This window comes from Palaemon carinicauda, chromosome 3, assembly GCF_036898095.1.
Source record: "Palaemon carinicauda isolate YSFRI2023 chromosome 3, ASM3689809v2, whole genome shotgun sequence".
NCBI classification, from domain to species: Eukaryota; Metazoa; Arthropoda; class Malacostraca; order Decapoda; family Palaemonidae; genus Palaemon; species Palaemon carinicauda.
Window position 1 is genome coordinate 161543794 of NC_090727.1, and position 17620 is coordinate 161561413.

At 45.2% G+C, this 17620-nt stretch overlaps 1 protein-coding gene across 1 annotated transcript in view; it reads left to right on the forward strand.

The window, feature by feature from the left end:
• The window catches only part of LOC137638743 (centrosomal protein of 76 kDa-like), a 141201-nt gene that overhangs the window by 21323 nt on the left and 102258 nt on the right, over window positions 1-17620 (forward strand). Inside the window, exon 5 of the mRNA XM_068371085.1 lies at window positions 15473-15661. Coding sequence (XP_068227186.1) covers window positions 15473-15661 — 189 coding nt within the window. The remainder of the gene's footprint in view (window positions 1-15472; window positions 15662-17620) is intronic.

The window sequence follows — 17620 nt, forward strand, 5'->3', positions numbered from 1 at the left end:
AGTCCAACCACAAATTGAGAGTATATGTGGCTCCCAATCTAGACCCTCAGGCCTACGCCACAGACGCCATGTCACAGAATTGGGACATCTGGGAAAGGATTTATCTCTTTCCCCCGGTGAATCTTTTACTGAAAGTCCTAGACAAACTGAGATCCTTCAAGGGACGAGTAGCCTTGGTCGCACCCAACTGGCCCAAGAGCAATTGGTACCCTCTCCTGCGAGAGTTGAGACTACATCTTCACCCGATACCCAATCCGGTTCTGTCTCAGATAGTACAAACACGCGTTGTGTACGCTTTCTCAAACATTCAGAGCGCCCTAACTTTATGGACTTCATGAAGTTTGCGGCCATGCATGGTGCCAATATCGATCCTCAAAACACCCTGTTCCTAGAATCAGATAAACGGGATTCCACCATCCGCCAATATGATTCTGCGGTTAAAAAGTTGGCTAAACTTCTGATAGACTCAGACGTACACTGTATGAACTTGAACCTTACAGTCACTTTCTTTAGAACTTTATTAGAATCAGGTCTGGCAGCCAATACTATCACCACTATTAAATCTGCTTTGAAAAAGATCTTCCTAGTGGGTTTTAACATAGACTTAACCGACTCTTTGTTAGCGTCAATTCCGAAAGCCTGTGCCAGACTGAAACCGGTTACTCGTCCTACCCCGGTTACCTGGTTCCTTAATGATGTGCTCAAATTGGCTTCTGATACCATTAACAGTTCTTGTGATTATATTCCCCTTCTCAGAAAAACACTTTTCCTTGTGAGTTTGGCTTCCGGGGCAAGAATTTCTGAACTGGCAGCTTTGTCAAGAGACCCGGGTCATATTGAGTTCCTTCCTTCGGGAGAGGTCCTTCTTTCACCTAACAAATTCTTTTTAGCTAAGAACGAAGACCCTCAGAACAGATGGTCCTCCTGGAAAATTGTTCCCCTCACGCAAGATCCGTCTCTGTGACCTGTTACTACTCTTAAGTCTTATTTATCCCGGAAATCCTCTAACTCCTCCGGGCCTCTATTCGTTAGAGAACAAGGCAGTACCATTACCATTAAAGGGATCAGGCAACAAATTTTGTATTTTATTAAACAAGCTAGCCCTGACTCTTTTCCTCTTGCACATGATATTAGAGCAGTTGCTACTTCGGTGAACTTTTTTCACCACATGAATTTTACAGATCTTTCTAGGTATACAGGGTGGAAGTCACCGTCAGTGTTCAAGAAACACTATCTTAAACATTTGGAAGCCCTTAAATTTCCTACAGTAGCTGCAGGGAGCGTAGTTACCCCCAGGTAACTCACATGTTAATTCCTTGTCATTTTATCTCTCCCCCTTACCTGCCTCATTTATACCCTATTTGTATTCGTTGGTTTCGCACCTGATTACTATTACTATATTTGTAAATTTTCAATATTAAACTTACCCGATAATCATGTAGCTGTCAACTCCGTTGCCCGACAGAATTCTACGGAAGGGATACGCCAGCGATCGCTATACAAGAGGGGGGTGTACTCACAAGCGCCACCTGTGGCCAGGTACTGCAGTACTTCTTGTTGACACCACCTCAATTTTTCCTCTGTCGTGCTTCCGGCAAGACGTTCATGGATACGCTTATAATTTTGGAGTCTTGTTCACGGTTTTTGGTGAAGTATTGCTCTAAGATTTCAGCTTTCGCTATTCAGGAAGTTTTATTATTAGCTTAGCTAGCTTTTGGAATTAATTTTATTAATTATGGTGACGAAGAGAGTATGAACTCTCTTTCACCTTTAAATGGCCGACCCTTCCCTTAGACGGAAGTGTTGGTGTCTAAGAGAGTATAGACTCTCTTTCTTAATTTTGCTTAACAAAAGTTATAGATTTATTTTTTATCTCTCCGCCTTTTATAGGCCTCTTCGATTAACTTCCTTTTATTATAAACTTATTAAAATTAATTTTTATATTTGTTTATATTCGACCTTTCCTAATAGTAGGCGGTCTTTTCTTGGTACCGAAGTTAATTAACATTGAGCCCGTCATTTCGGTTTTACCTGTTAACATATTATGCTATTTTAATGTTTTTGAAAGAATTTCTTTGATAGTCTCGTACTGTTTTCAAAGTTGACCTAACGTTTTGTTTTGTCTCTGCAGTTGTTGACGTTCAGAACGTTCAACTTGCGCTCTATCGTTACGATAGAGAGAGAATTTTCACGGTGTCACGTTGCAGTAAGAGTAACCGTTTCTAGAGTTTTGTTCATTCTTTCTTAGCTTAATGGTTTTAATTCTAATAAAGGAACTTTTTATTTGGGAAATATTTCAGTTTTTTTCCTTTAACAATAATATGTTTTAACGATATATATGATTGGGCTCTTCTCTCAGGTTCTAAGTCAAGAGAGAGAGAGAGAGAGAGATAGAGACGGAGGGAGAGAGAGCTGGATAAACGTTTCGTTCAGCGAGTAACGTTGTTATCGTTTTTGCTCTTCTCCCTAGTCTCTTTAGGGGAAGAAGGTAAACGTTTCTAGAGTTTTATTCTTGTTCTCAAGCTTTATGCGGTGAGAGATTTTAAACGTAGTTTATTTGATCTAGTGTTTAGTCTCTTTCCAGCCACTGATTTATTTATCTTTCATTAGATTTTTCTGTTACATTGTAATTCTGTTTTCGCAATTACTAACTTTTAAGGAAGGATAGAATTGCGTGTTTCAGGTACAAACCACTTAAAGTTTCGAGTTCAGTGAAATAAGTGCAAACAGAAAATCAAAAGTGATAAGTGATTAGCGCAAAGTGTGTCAGTTTTGTGCGTGAGGGTACTTCTGTGCGTGCCAGTCGTCCTCCCAGTCCGGGACCTCTTGCAAGCTCCCAAGCCCAGGGGAGAAGCAATGTCGAAGGGCAAAAGGGTTCGGCAGGCCTTGATCGGCGCACAGAAGTATCCTCGGTGGTTGCGGGCGTGTCTTACAGAGACCGTCACTACCACCCGCAGACGATTGAGCCCTTATTTTGCTCGTCTGCAGAAGAAATTTCGGGGAGAAAACGCTGGACTCAGGTCTCAAGACCTCTTAAACGTAAAGTCCAGACCTCTAGAGTTCAACAACCCGGATGCAGTCATTGGGTTAGCTCTGACTCTCCGCAGTCATCAGGTGACTGCACACCTCCTAAGAGAGGTAAGGCGATGCCTCAACAGACCTCATCTTCTGTTAAGGCTTTGCCTCAACAGACCTTATCGTCTGTTGATCCCAAGATGACTTTGCTGCAGTCCATGCAGTCGCAGCTTGCGGTCTTAATGCGTGAGTTTCAGGCTGAGAAGGTTACACCTCCTCCTGCGAGCGCTCCGCCTCACCGCAGTCCAGTCTGCCAGGCGTACGAAGTTGAGGTTCCTCAAGCTACCTTACCGCGTTCGGAGTTGCCAGTTACCAGCGTTGTGCAGCAACCTTAACCTTCCTTAAGGCAACCTCAACAATGGGAGCAGGAGTCTTATGCCTTGAGGCAAGATTTTCTTGCAGTTAGACCATCTTTGAGGCTACAACCTTTTGAGGTACGACAACCTCTACCATCCTTGAGGCAGCCACCTCAGCTCTCGCAGCTGCTACCTCAACTTTCCTCAAGGCGAGAGCCTCAACGCTTGAGGCTAGCTCCTCAGGAACCTCAACTCGTGAGACAGGAACTGCGTTCTGCGCAGCCGCTACCTCAACTCTCGCAGCTCACACCTCAAGAACCTCAACTCGTGAGTCAAGAGCCTCTCTCTGCGCAGCCACCTCAACCCTTGAGGCAAGCGCAACTCTTGAGGCAGGAACCTCATGCTATGAGTCATCCACCTCAACGCATGCATCTGCCACTTTCTCCTCAACTTGAGCCTCTTCCCATTCAACTTTGAAATAACAAATGACAATAATAACACCTCATTACTTTCATAACTTGCATTTGTAATCATATACATGTATGCCTACACAAACATTATGATAATGGAGGTTATTCGTATTACTTAAATAAAAAAATATATATGTATTCCTTGCAATATATTTTTAACAAATCGCAAATATGGCAAAATATCTTCAAAACAAAAATGATTCATGAGTTATGAATGTAATGTAAATATTATGTTGATATTAAAACCCCATGCAAGCATGCATGAAGTAATGCAGTGTTGCCAACAGGGCGAGTTTCCCTGTCCTGAGGTGAAGTAGATTATAGATCGTATATTTAGTGCAGCTTAATTCTACGATTATCATGCCGGCTATCAAATTCATCAACAAAACAGTCTAAATCAATTCCCTCGGCACGTGCACTTTCAATGGACAGTAATGCGATATTACTCAATCTAGCACTGGTCATGGAATTTCTGAGAAATGTTACACACCATGCAACATGCTCTGCTTCTCTTACAGCATGCTCTACATACAGCATGCTCTGCATACAGCATGCTCTACATACAGCATGCTCTGCATACCTTACCGCATGCTTCTCAGTCACACATCTTTGGTTGTTGCCAACTCACTAGACTGTCAAGCAGTTTCATAACGTTGCCTTCTAGTCTGCTGCTTTTGCACCAGTGAAACCCTCACTGAGAGAACTTAGCTTTTCTCGGATATGGTCCCTGTAGATGAGAAAGTGCTTTTCTCCCTCCTTCTGATATTCCCTTGAGGACTCTGTCATTTGGAGAGGAGCCTTTAGCTGCGTAGCCTCCTATGGACTTTTATTTAAGCATAACATGCTTCCAGGGAAGGTAATGGTTCCACTTCAGTCGCTAACCCCGTCTGTTACCACACCTGCTCCCATAGACCTTGAGCTGGGTTGCAAGACATGCAGTCCAAGCTTAGTCCTTGTTAGAGGATTTTTTGTTTACGGAGTCAGTGTGTCACTGGGAAGACGTTCAACAACCAGCAGAAGTGACTTGTTGTGACGCAGTGCGGCAACCTCAGCAACCCGATAAGGAGTTGTCTATACGACCCAGACAGTCTAGACAGCTTCGGGTTGTCACTGTACTTCCTCGCTTCCCCATGGTTGACAGTTCACAGACTGTGCAGCAGTACCATGATCTTGTGTCCGGCTCCGTCAGACGACTGGCTTTTAAGAGCTCCCACAAGTCGTCGCTGTCTGGAGATTCTCAGATGGACTATGGATCTGACCAAGGAACTGGGCCTCCTGGTCAATTTTGAGGAGTCTCAGCTCGTCCCATCCCAGACCATTGTCTACCTGGGTATGGATCTTCAGAGTCGAGCTTTTCGGGCTTTTCCGTCGGCCCCAAGGATCTTCCAAGCCCTAGAATGCATCCAGAGCATGCTGAGAAGGAACCGATGCTCAGTCAGGTAGTGGATGAGTCTAACAGGGACACTTTCATCGCTGGCCCTGTTCATCGTGTTAGGGAGACTCCACCTCCCCCCCCTTCAGTATCATCTAGCTGCTCACTGGATAAAGGACATGACGCTAGAGACGGTCTCAGTTCCTGTTTCCGAAGAGAGGAGGTCTTCTCTCGCGTGGTGTAAGAACAGCTTTCTTCTCAAGGAAGTCTACATTTGGCTGTTCAGAAACCCGACCGCCGTCTCCTCTCGGACGCATCAGACACGGGCTGGGGTGCGACTTTGGACGGACAGGAATGCTCGGGAACATGGAATCAGGAGCAAAGGACACTTCACATCAATTGCAAGGAGTTGTAGGCGGTTCTTCTGGCCTTGATAAACTTCAAGTCCCTCCAGCTTAACAAGGTGGTGGAGGTGGACTCTGACAACACCACAGCCCTGGCTTACATCTTCAAGCAGGGAGGGACTCTTTCGTGGAAGTTGTTCTAGATCGCAAGGGACCTCCTCATCTGGTCAAAAGATCGAAAGCTCACGCTGGTAACGAGGTTCATTCAGGGCGGTATGAATGTCATGGCAGATCGCCTCAGCCGGAAGGGTCAGGTCATCCCCACAGAGTGGACCCTTCACAAGAGTGTTTGCAGCAGACTTTGGGCCCTGTGGGGTCAGCCAACCATAGATCTGTTCGCTACCTCGATAACCTAGAGACTCCTGTTGTATTGTTCTCCGATTCCAGACCCAGCAGCAGTTCACGTGGATGCTTTTCTGCTGGATTGGTCCCATCTCGACCTGTATGCATTCCCGCCGTTCAAGATTGTCAACAGGGTACTTCAGAAGTTCTCCTCTCGCAAAGGGACACGGCTGACGTGGATTGGCTCCGCTCTGGCCCGCGAGAGAATGTTCATAGAGGTACTGCAATGGCTGGTCGACATTCCCAGGACTCTTCCTCTAGGAGTGAACCTTCTACGTCAACCTCACGTAAAGAAGGTACACCCAAACCTCCACGCTCTTCGTCTGACTGCCTTCAGACTTTCGAAAGACTCTCAAGAGCTAGGGGCTTTTCGAAGGAGGCAGCCAGAGCGTTTGCCAGAGCAAGGAGAACATCCACTCTCAGAATCTATCAGTCTCAAGGGGAAGTCTTCCGTAGCTGGTACAAGACCAATGCAGTTTCCTCAACCAGTACCACTGTAACCCAGATTGCTGACTTCCTGTTACATCTAAGGAAAGTAAGATCCCTTTCAGCTCCTTCGATCAAGGGTTACAGAAGTATGTTGGCAGTGGTTTTCCGCCACAGAGGCTTGGATCTTTCCACCAACAAAGATCTACAGGACCTCCCTAGGTCTTTTGAGACCTCAAAGGAACGTCGGTTGTCCACTCCAGGCTGGAATCTAGACGTGGTCCTAAGGTTCCTTATGTCATCAAGATTTGAACCTCTCCAATCAGCCTCTTTTTAGGACCTCACATTAAAAACTCTTTTCCTCGTGTGCTTGACAACAGCTAAAAGAGTAAGTGAGATCCACGCCTTCAGCAGGATCATTGTTTTCACATCTGAAACGGCTACATGTTCCTTGCAGCTCGGTTTTTGCTAAACGAGCTTCCTTCACATCCTTGGCCTAAGTCGTTCGAGATCCCAAGCCTGTCCAACTTGGTGGGGAATGAACTGGAGAGAGTACTTTGCCCAGTTAGAGCTCTTAGGTACTATCTAAAAAGGTCTTAACCTTTACGAGGACAATCAGAAGCCTTATGGTGTGCTATCGAGAAACCTTCTTTCCCAAGTTCTAAGAACTCAGTTTTTTACTATTCAGGCTTCTGATTAGGGAAGCTCATTCTCATCTGAAGGAAGAAGACCTTGCTTTGCTGAAGGTAAGGACACATGAAGTGGGAGCTGTGGCTACTTCAGTGGCCTTCAAACAGAACCATTCTCTGCAGAGTGTTATGGATGCAACCTATTGGAGAAGCAAGTCAGTGTTCGCATCATTCTATCTCAAAGATGTCCAGTCTCTTTACGAGTACTGTTACACCCTGGGACCATTCGTAGCAACGAATGCAGTAGTAGGCGAGGGCTCAGCCACTACATTCCCATAATCCCATAACCTTTTAACCTTTCTCTTGAATACTTTTTATGGGTTGTACGGTCGGCTAAGAAGCCTTCCACATCCTTGTTGATTTGGCGGGTGGTCAATTCTTTCTTGAGAAGCGCCGAGGTTAAAGGTTGTGATGAGGTCCTTTAGTATGGGTTGCAGCCCTTGATACTTCAGCACCTTAGAGTTGTTCAGCCTCCTAAGAGGAACGCTGCGCTCAGTAAGGAAGACGAACTTATTTAAGGCAGAGTAATGGCTCAAGTCGACTTCCTTACCAGGTACTTGTAATTTCATTGTTATTTTGAATAACTGATAATATGAAATACGGGATACTTAGCTTCTTGATATACATGTACACTGGTTTTCACCCACCTCCCTGGGTGTGAATCAGCTACATGATTATCGGGTAAGTTTAATATTGAAAAATGTTATTTTCATTAGTAAAATAAATTTTTGAATATACTTACCCGATAATCATGATTTAATTGACCCACCCTTCCTCCCCATAGAACCAGTGGACCGAGGAAAAATTGAGGTGGTGTCAACAAGAAGTACTGCAGTACCTGGCCACAGGTGGCGCTTGTGAGTACACCCCCCTCTTGTATAGCGATCGCTGGCGTATCCCTTCCGTAGAATTCTGTCGGGCAACGGAGTTGACAGCTACATGATTATCGGGTAAGTATATTCAAAAATTTATTTTACTAATGAAAATAACATTTTTTTGACTCCTGAGTATCTGTATATATCATCACTCACGGCATTATTATACCTTACCTTTTTTGTCAATTGTTCTACCAAGTGGATTTATGTTCTTTTTAAGGTACCCTTATAGCTGTTTTTGGCACTCATCTCTGATTAAAGTAACTTGTGTTTCCCTTATGTTTATGTTTTTTCCTTTATTTTTCAAGTTTGGTGACATTTCTCTTGTATATATTCACTGGCCGGCACAGGTTCAAGCCCAGAAAAGGGATTTTGACGTAGGAAAAATCTATTTCTGGGCGAGGGACCTGTGCCGCCCAGTGAACCCTCCCAGCTCCTCTCCCTTGGAGTCCCCAAACTTTGGGTGCTAAGGAGTTGGGTTCTGAGCGGATGCAGAGTTGGTGGTGCCGAGTGAGGTTGAACGGCTCTCCTCTATTGGGGTCTTTGTCGTGGATGAATCTAAATAGTGCGGGACCTCTGGATTATACGCCCAATTCCATACCGACACCAATAGGTGAGCGAGCTAGTTAACCTAGCACTCCTTTACATTTTTTCTCTGGTATATTTAGCAGTAAATTACCTAAGAATAAGTGCTAATAGGAGCTTATTCACTGGGCGGGACAGGTCCCTCGCCCAGAAATAGATTTTTCCTACGTCAAAATCCCTTTTTTGAATATACTTACCCGGTGAATATAAATTAAACGGCCCTCCCTTCCTCCCCAATAGAGACGCAGTGGGATGAGGAGAAAATTGAGTCTTTGTTTACATAGAGTTTGGTATCTGGCCGACAGTTGGCGCTGATGAGCACACCCGCAACCTGTATAGCGATCGCTAGCGAGTTTTTTTTTTGTACATTTTTTTTGTGTGTCGAACAACAGAGTTGCAGCTATATATTCACCGGGTAAGTATATTCAAAAATTTATTTTATAATTAAAATATAATTTTTCTCAACAGACTTGGTGAAGTACTTCATTTTGGTTTGAGCTTTCGCAGTGCAGGTGTTTTTCCTCAACTTAAACTCTTGAACTCTTTGTTGGACAGATTTAATTGTTGATGACTTGGATTGTTTTTTGGACTTTCTTTGACTAATTCAAAATGGCTGACGCTTCTCAAGCCCCTAGATTACGTAAGTGTAATGCTAGGGATTGCAATAGGCGTCTTCCAAAGGCCTCTCTCGACCCACATACTGTGTGTTCTAATTGTCGAGGTAAAACCTGTCAATTAGGAGATCGGTGTGAGGAATGCGTGGGCCTTTCGGAATTCGATTGGCTCGAATATGACAAATATTCTCGTAAGCTAGAGAGAGATAGGGTGAGGAGGAGTTCCTCTAGATCAGTAGATTTTTCCTCTCCCCATGCCCCTGAACCTAATCCTTCCCCTGTAGTGGTTGTGCCTGAACCCCCTACTGGCACTCAGGAACCATCAATGCAGGACATGTTACGTGCCATTCATGCTTTGGGTGAAAGAGTTGAGTCGTTAGCTACAGATCGTAATCAACTCATGGCGGACGTTAAAGAGCTAAAGTGTCAGAGTGCCACAGCGGAAAATCGTGGGAAAGTGATTAGTGCGCAAAGTGTTTTCAGTGTTGCGACCGAGGGTTCGTCTGTTCGTGCCTGTCGTTCGCCTAGTACGAGACCTCTTGCAAGCTCCCAAGCCCAGGGGAGAAGTAATGTCGTACGACTTATGGGTTCGAGAGGCCTTGATCAGCGAACAGACGTTCCCTCTATGGTAACAGGCGTGTCTCATCAAGACCGCCCCTACCATAAGACGAGAGAGACCATTTTCTCCTCGTCATCCGAAGGCTTTTCGCATAAGAAACCGTGGAGCAAGGTTTCAAGGCCCTTGAAGCGAAAGTCGGTCCCTTCAGGACAGGTCCAGCGTCCTGGTTGTAGCCATTGGGACAGCTCTGACCCTTTACAGTCATCGGAAGACTTCTCACTGCCTAAGCAGCAACGTTACACAGGCTCAGAGAGTCTTGGTGTAGGCAAGGTTGTGCAGTCTCAGACGTTAACCCCGTCTTTTACCGCACCCATTCCTGTTGATCCTAAATGGATTGTACTGCAAGACATGCAGATCAAGCTCGCCTCCCTTATGGAAGACTATTCTGCTGAAAAGGTTCACGATGATCCTCGCCGCTCAGCTAATCGAGATCCTGGCCTTCAGCCGCCAAAACGAGCCTTTGCTCGTCCTGTTGACGTTGGCGTTGCTAATTCACGTCAATCACGCTTTGTAGAGCCTCACTCGATGCAGTCACGTGTTGACTTTCAGCCGCATATGGACGTTCAGCCACTTCCTAATGCTCTTGTTGACGTTCAGGACGTTCGCCAACCAGCGGAGTTGACTTGTTTTGACGCTGAGCGTCAACCACCGCAGTCTAGAGTTGTTTTGACTGCTCAGTCTAGGCAGTCAAAACAGTCTCGTGTTGACGTCGAGCGTCCTCCCGCTCCTGTTGTTGTTGACAGTCAGGCTGTTAAGCAGTTACATGACGTAGCGTCCTGGACTGCTACTGATGCACCAGTGCGTGTGGACTCTGCGTGTCAAGCATTGCCAACCCCTTTGCTTGTTACTCAGCAGTTGTCGGATGAAGATCCTTCAGATGAGGACGTTGCTGACCCTCATCATGACGATCATCCTTCGGATGTAGACGAACCTAGAACGGTTCCTCCTTCAATGGACTTTAAGAAAGTCATGTTAATTTTCAAGGAGCTTTTTCCCGATCACTTTGTTACCGTTGCTCCTCGTTCGCCACCGTCTGAGTTTGCTCTAGGCTTACCTGCTAACATGCCAGCCTTTACTAAGCTAGTGCTTTCTCGCTCTTCCAAGAGAGCTTTACGACTTTTAGGCGACTGGTTGGATACCAGGAGGAGTTTGGGGAAGACGGCCTTTGCCTTCCCTCCGTCAAAGCTCTTGTCTAGATCGAGCGTCTGGTATGCCACGGGAGAAGTTCTCGGCTTGGGAGTCCCTGCCTCTGCCCAGGGTGACTTCTCAAGCCTCGTAGACTCTCCCCGCCGCCTAGCCATGAGACGCTCGAAGATTAGTTGGTCCTCCTCGGACCTTGACCATCTGCTGAAAGGCGTATACAGGGCCTTTGAAGTTTTCAACTTCCTTGACTGGTCATTAGGAGCTTTAAGTAGGAAAATCTCGTCGGCTGATAGAGATGTTTCCTTACTGATAATGTCTTGTATGGATAAAGCCATCCGCGATGGTTCCAATGAGCTCGCCTCCTCTTTTACGTCGGGAGTCTTAAAGAAGCGAGAGTCCCTTTGCTCTTTTCTTTTGGCAGGAGTTACTCCCTGTCAGAGATCAGAACTGCTCTTTGCTCCCTTATCAAAGTCTTTGTTTCCGCAACAATTAGTTAAGGACATAGCTTCTTCACTTGTGCAGAAGGACACCCATGACATGATGGCGTCCTCTGCTCGCAAAGGGACTCCTTCTACATCCTTTGCTGTAAGACCCAGGATCGAGACTCCGGCATCCAGACTTATCCCGCCCTTTCGTGGCAGAGCTCCCAGCAGGGGAAGTACTCGTGCCGAGGGAAAGAGAGGAAAGAAGAGAGGAGCCAAGTCCTCACGTGGCAGAGTCTGACTGCCCATAGCCTCAGACAGCGGTAGGAGCCAGATTGAAGAGCTTCTGGCAGGCCTGGGAGAAGAGGGGCGCAGACCAACAGTCTGTTCGGTTGCTCAGAGAGGGGTACAAAATTCCGTTTGTACGCAAACCTCCTCTAGTGACAACTCCCATCGACCTCTCTCCCAGGTACCGAGAGGAGTCAAAGAGACAAGCCCTAAACCTAGAAGTGTCTCTGTTGCTAGAGAAGGGAGCGGTGGTGAAAGTCTCGGACCTTCAATCACCGGGGTTTTACAACCGTCTCTTCCTAGTCCCAAAGAAGACAGGAGGTTGGAGACCGGTGCTAGACGTCAGTGCGCTCAACGTTTTTGTTACGAAAACAAAGTTCACTATGGAGACCACGAAGTCAGTCTTAGCAGCGGTCAGAAAGGGAGACTGGATGGTCTCTCTCGACCTACGAGATGCGTACTTCCACATTCCTATACACCCAGATTCCCAACCGTTTCTGAGGTTTGTTTTCAGGAATGTGGTATACCAGTTTCGGGCCCTGTGCTTTGGCTTAAGTCCTGCTCCTCTCGTGTTTACGAGACTCATGAGGAATGTGGCAAAATTCCTCCATTTATCGGGTATCCGAGCCTCCCTGTACAGTACTTGGACGACTGGCTTCTCAGGGCTTCATCCAGTCATCGCTGTCTGCAGGATCTTCATTGGACATTGGATCTGACCAAGGAATTGGGACTTTTGGTCAACCTAGAAAAGTCCCAGCTGATTCCATCCCAAACTATACTGTATTTAGGGATGGAGATTCGCAGTCCAGTTTTTCGGGCTTTTCCGTCTGCCACCCGAATAGATCAAGCCCTGCTCAAAGTCCAACTAATGTTGAAGAGAGAACGGTGCTCAGTCAGGAATTGGATGAGTCTAGTAGGAACTCTATCATCCCTGGAGCAGTTTGTCTCGCTAGGAAGACTACACCTTCGGCCTCTCCAGTTCCATCTAGCCTTTCACTGGAACAAGGACAAGACGTTAGAGACGGTCTCAATCCCGGTCTCCGAACCAGTAAAGGCATGCCTGAAATGGTGGAACAACAATATCAGTCTGAGAGAGGGACTTTCCCTAGCAGTTCAGAACCCAAACCACGTACTATTCTCAGACGCGTCGGATTTGGGTTGGGGTGCGACCCTGGACGGTCGAGAATGCTCAGGTCTGTGGACCTCAAGTCAGAGGAGCATGCACATCAACGGCAAGTTGCTTTTGGCAGTCCACTTGGCCTTGATGAAATTCGAAAGTCTCCTTCGAAACAAAGTGGTAGAGATCAACTCCGACAATACCACAGCCTTGGCGTACATCTCCAAGCAAGGAGGCACACACTCCCTCACGCTGTACGAGATCGCAAGGGACCTGCTCATTTGGTCAAGAGATCGAGGCATCTCCCTGTTAACGAGGTTTATCCAGGGCGACTTGAACGTCTTAGCAGACTGTCTCAGTCGGAGGGGTCAGGTAATTCCTACGGAATGGACCCTCCACAAGGACGTGTGCAAGAGTCTTTGGGCGACTTGGGGTCAACCCACCATAGACCTCTTTGCCACCTCGATGACCAAGAGACTTCCAATCTATTGCTCTCCAGTCCCAGACCCAGCAGCAATACACATAGACGCATTTCTCCTAGATTGGTCTCATCTGGACTTATATGCATTCCCACCATTCAAGATTGTCAACAAGGTACTGCAGAAGTTCGCCTCTCACGAAGGGACAAGGTTGACGTTGGTTGCTCCCCTCTGGCCCGCGAGAGAGTGGTTCACCGAGGTACTTCGATGGCTGATAGACTTTCCAAGAAGTCTTCCTCTAAGGGTAGATCTGTTATGTCAGCCCCACGTAAAGAATGTCCATCAAAGCCTCCCCGCTCTTCGTCTGACTGCCTTCAGACTATCGAAAGACTCTCAAGAGCTCGAGGCTTTTCGAAGGAGGCAGCCAGTGCGATTGCAAGAGCGAGGAGAGCTTCTACCATTAGAGTATACCAGTCGAAGTGGGAAGTCTTTCGAGACTGGTGCTAGTCAGCATCTGTGTCCTCGTCCAGTACCTCTGTAGCCCAAATCGCTGATTTTCTTTTACATCTGAGAAAGGTTCGCTCCCTCTCAGCTCCCACGATTAAGGGCTACAGGAGCATGTTGGCTTCGATCTTTCGGCATAGAGGCTTAGATCTTTCCAACAATAAAGATCTCCAAGATCTCCTTAAGTCTTTCGAGACCTCTAAGGAACGTCGTTTGGCAACTCCTGGATGGAACTTAGACGTGGTCCTAAGGTTCCTCATGTCAGACAGGTTTGAGCCATTACATTCAGCCTCCCTGAAGGATCTCACCCTCAAGACACTTTTCCTAGTGTGCTTGGCTTCGGCTAAAAGGGTCAGTGAACTTCATGCCTTCAGTAAGAACATCGGCTTTTCTACAGAAAAAGCCACTTGTTCACTTCAACTTGGTTTCCTGGCCAAAAATGAACTGCCTTCTCGTCCTTGGCCTAAATCTTTTGATATTCCTTGCTTATCAGAGATCGTAGGCAACGAACTGGAAAGAGTATTATGTCCTGGTAGAGCTCTTAAGTTCTATTTAGCTCGTACTAAGTCTTTACGAGGTAAATCTGAGGCATTATGGTGCTCAGTTAAGAAACCATCATTGCCTATGTCAAAGAATGCTTTGTCATATTTTATCAGATTTTTAATACGAGAAGCTCATTCTCACTTGAATGAGAAAGACCGATGTTTGCTTAAGGTTAAGACGCACGAAGTTAGAGCTATAGCAACCTCCGTGGCCTTCAAGCAAAATAGATCTCTGCAAAGTATTATGGACGCAACTTTTTGGAGAAGCAAGTCAGTGTTCGCGTCATTTTACTTAAAAGATGTCCAGACTCTTTACGAGGACTGCTACACACTGGGTCCATTCGTTGCAGCGAGTGCAGTAGTGGGTGAGGGTTCTACCACTACATTTCCCTAATTCCAATATCCTTTTTAATCTGTCTCTTGAAATGTTTTTAATATTGTTTTTTGGGTTGTACGGAAGGCTAAGAAGCCTTTCGCATCCTGGTTGATTTGGCGGGTGGTCAAAGTCATTTCTTGAGAGCGCCCAGATTAGGGGTTTGATGAGGTCCTGTTTGTATGGGTTGCAGCCCTTGATACTTCAGCTCCTGGGAGTCTTTCAGCATCCTAAGAGGATCGCTGGGCTTCGTGAGGAAGACAGACTTACAAGGCAGAGTAATCGTCTAAGTCAACTTCCTTACCAGGTACCTATATATTTGGGTTTTGTTATATTATAACTGTCAAAAACTCTAAGCATATACGCTGTAAACTTAATTAACTCTGGTCTCTACCCACCACCTTGGGTGTGAATCAGCTATTATATATTCACCGGCTAAGTTTAATATTTAAAAATGATATTTTAATTATAAAATAAATTTTTGAATATACTTACCCGGTGAATATATAAATTAAAGGCCCTCCCTTCCTCCCCAATAGAGACGCAGCGGGACGAGAAGAATTGAGGCTTGTTTACATGCATATGCGGTATCTGGCCGATAGTTGGCGCTGGTGGGCACACCCGCAACCTTCATAGCGTTCGCTCGCGAGTTTTTGTGTGTTTTTCTGTCGAGCCGCTGGAGCAGCAGCTATTATATATTCACTGGGTAAGTATATTCAAAAATTTATTTTATAATTAAAATATCATTTTAGCACTTTAAACCCTCTCTCCTATTTAGTCGTAAGCCAGTCCTTTTCTGAGATTTATTAAAAAAATAATTGTTAGAATGTTTTAAAAAATATGATGTAACTTTATCAAATTTTTCAGGATCACAATTCTTTTTTTTTTTAATTCCAGGTTGTAGCAGTATGCTTGATAGTAAGTACCTTTTGACTCTAGATGCACAGCTGAATCTCGTAGTAGTGAGAAAAGAGGGGACGGGTGGAACAAGTTCAACTTTACTGTCGGTCCTTGCAGTAGAATGGCGTTCTGTACTCACTCAGCCATCCTCATCACATAGATTTTCTTGCCAACTGATGGGAATAGGTTAGTGAAAGGAAAGTTAATATGTGAGAATTTTTTTATGGTAATGGATACTGTACTGAAGAAAACTTATTACTGTAATTTTCTTTGTGGAGGAGACAAGAAAGGACATCTTAGAAACATGAAATATCAAGGCGTATGTGACAGATTCACTTTATAAGTATGGTAGTATTTTGGGATAGGAGTAACTTATAAAAGAATTTCTTGCTGTACAGGTATGCGTAATTTTTTGTTGACAAGTTCTAATAAGACTAGCATGCGATTTGCAGAAATCAGTCACACGGTGCCCATTCGCCACCAATGCAGTGTTCATGCCATGTTCACATGAGTTTTACCTCATTTTGGTTTGCATTAGTTTGCATTCCCCATTTATTCAAACCCTAATCTTCCATTTTCCAAGCCGTGCTCGTCGAAGCATCTCGTATGAGCGGCTTGTGAAACTGTTCTTTGAAGAATTGTGATTGCTATTGTTCATCTTAAAAACATCTAGTGCTGTGTTTTAAATTTATCAGTACAGTATCAGAACAAAGACCTTAGACAGGTCCTTCCACTTGCATCTGTTTATGGTCTCTATGCAAGTCTATACCCGCAAATTTTCTTAGGTCGTCAATCCATCGCCTTCTCTTCCTTCCCCTGCTTTGTTTGCAAGCTCTGTTATTCTTTTTGTCCATCTATTATCTGTCATTTTCATTATATGTCCTGCCCATGTCCATTTCTTTTTCTTACATATTGTTAGGATACCCTCTACTTTAGTTTGCTCTCATATCCATGTTGCTCTTTTTCTGTCTCTTAGTGTTAATCCCATCATTATTCTTTCCACAGCTCTTGGAATTGTAACTAGCTTATGTTCTAAGGCTTAAGTAAGGCTCCAAGTTTCTGATGTACAAGTTAGTACTGGTAAGACCAACTGATTGAATACTTTTCTTTTTAGAAAGTGTCATTTAACTTTCATAATCTCATTTTGTTTACCCAAAGTAGGTCAAAGAAAAGTCAATCAGTTGGCTGGGAAGAGACCTAATAACACAAACAAGAAGTAAAAGATAATTAGAAATACATTATGCAGTAATGCTGTTAAAAGCTTTTTAATATCACAAATTTTAAGTAATTTGTATTTTTCCTAACAATACTTACCTCGAACTACTTTCTTAGGAGTATCTGGGATCTCCTCCCAACCGACCAGAGTTTTGTGTAGTTTACCCTATAGTCCCGTTTTCTATGAGGGGTAACCTCAGGTGGAGTGGAACATGCCCTGAGGCTATCCCCCAGGTCGGAAAGCATGCTTGCTCAGGTCTCGATCTCCAGTAAGTTCTTGATAGCTTAGGTATCTATGAAGTCCAGCAAGGCACTCGGGGTAGGATGGGCGGGCCATTACCCGAAAGTAGTTCGAGGTAAGTATTGTTAGGAAAAATACAAATTACTTAAAATTTGTGATTTGTTCCAACACAGAATACTTACCTCGAACTACTTTCTTAGGAGACTTATACCTTAGGAGGTGGGAGTGTCCTTCAGGACCTAGAGACCGTGACGAGAATAGAAGAGGAACCTAGGTAGGAGACTAGGTTCTGCTGACCTCAAAGAAAACACGAGAAAAAAGGGAAAACTTCGCAAAAAAAATCTTAGTGTCTATGTAACTCACTTCTGCAAGAATCCTAGGAGACATGTCCTTCCAATGATAGTGTATCCCATGGCAGTTTCAGGGGGGCTACCCGAGCCATTTCCGGTAAGGGAATAGGGGAAGGAAGAACAAGGGGGCTCAGGAAGGAACCTGTGTCTCTTGGACTCGCTACCCGCAGTTACCACTGGGGCTACACCCTTAAACCATTTGGAGCGCGGAAATGACGGGACCGCGCGAGAACCCGCCCAGGGACTTTCTCGAGTAGTCCTTCAAGCAGTGAGCCGTAAAGGGCGACTGGTTAGACCAAGTACCTGCCCTCAGGGTTTGGCCCACTGCCATGTTCTTCT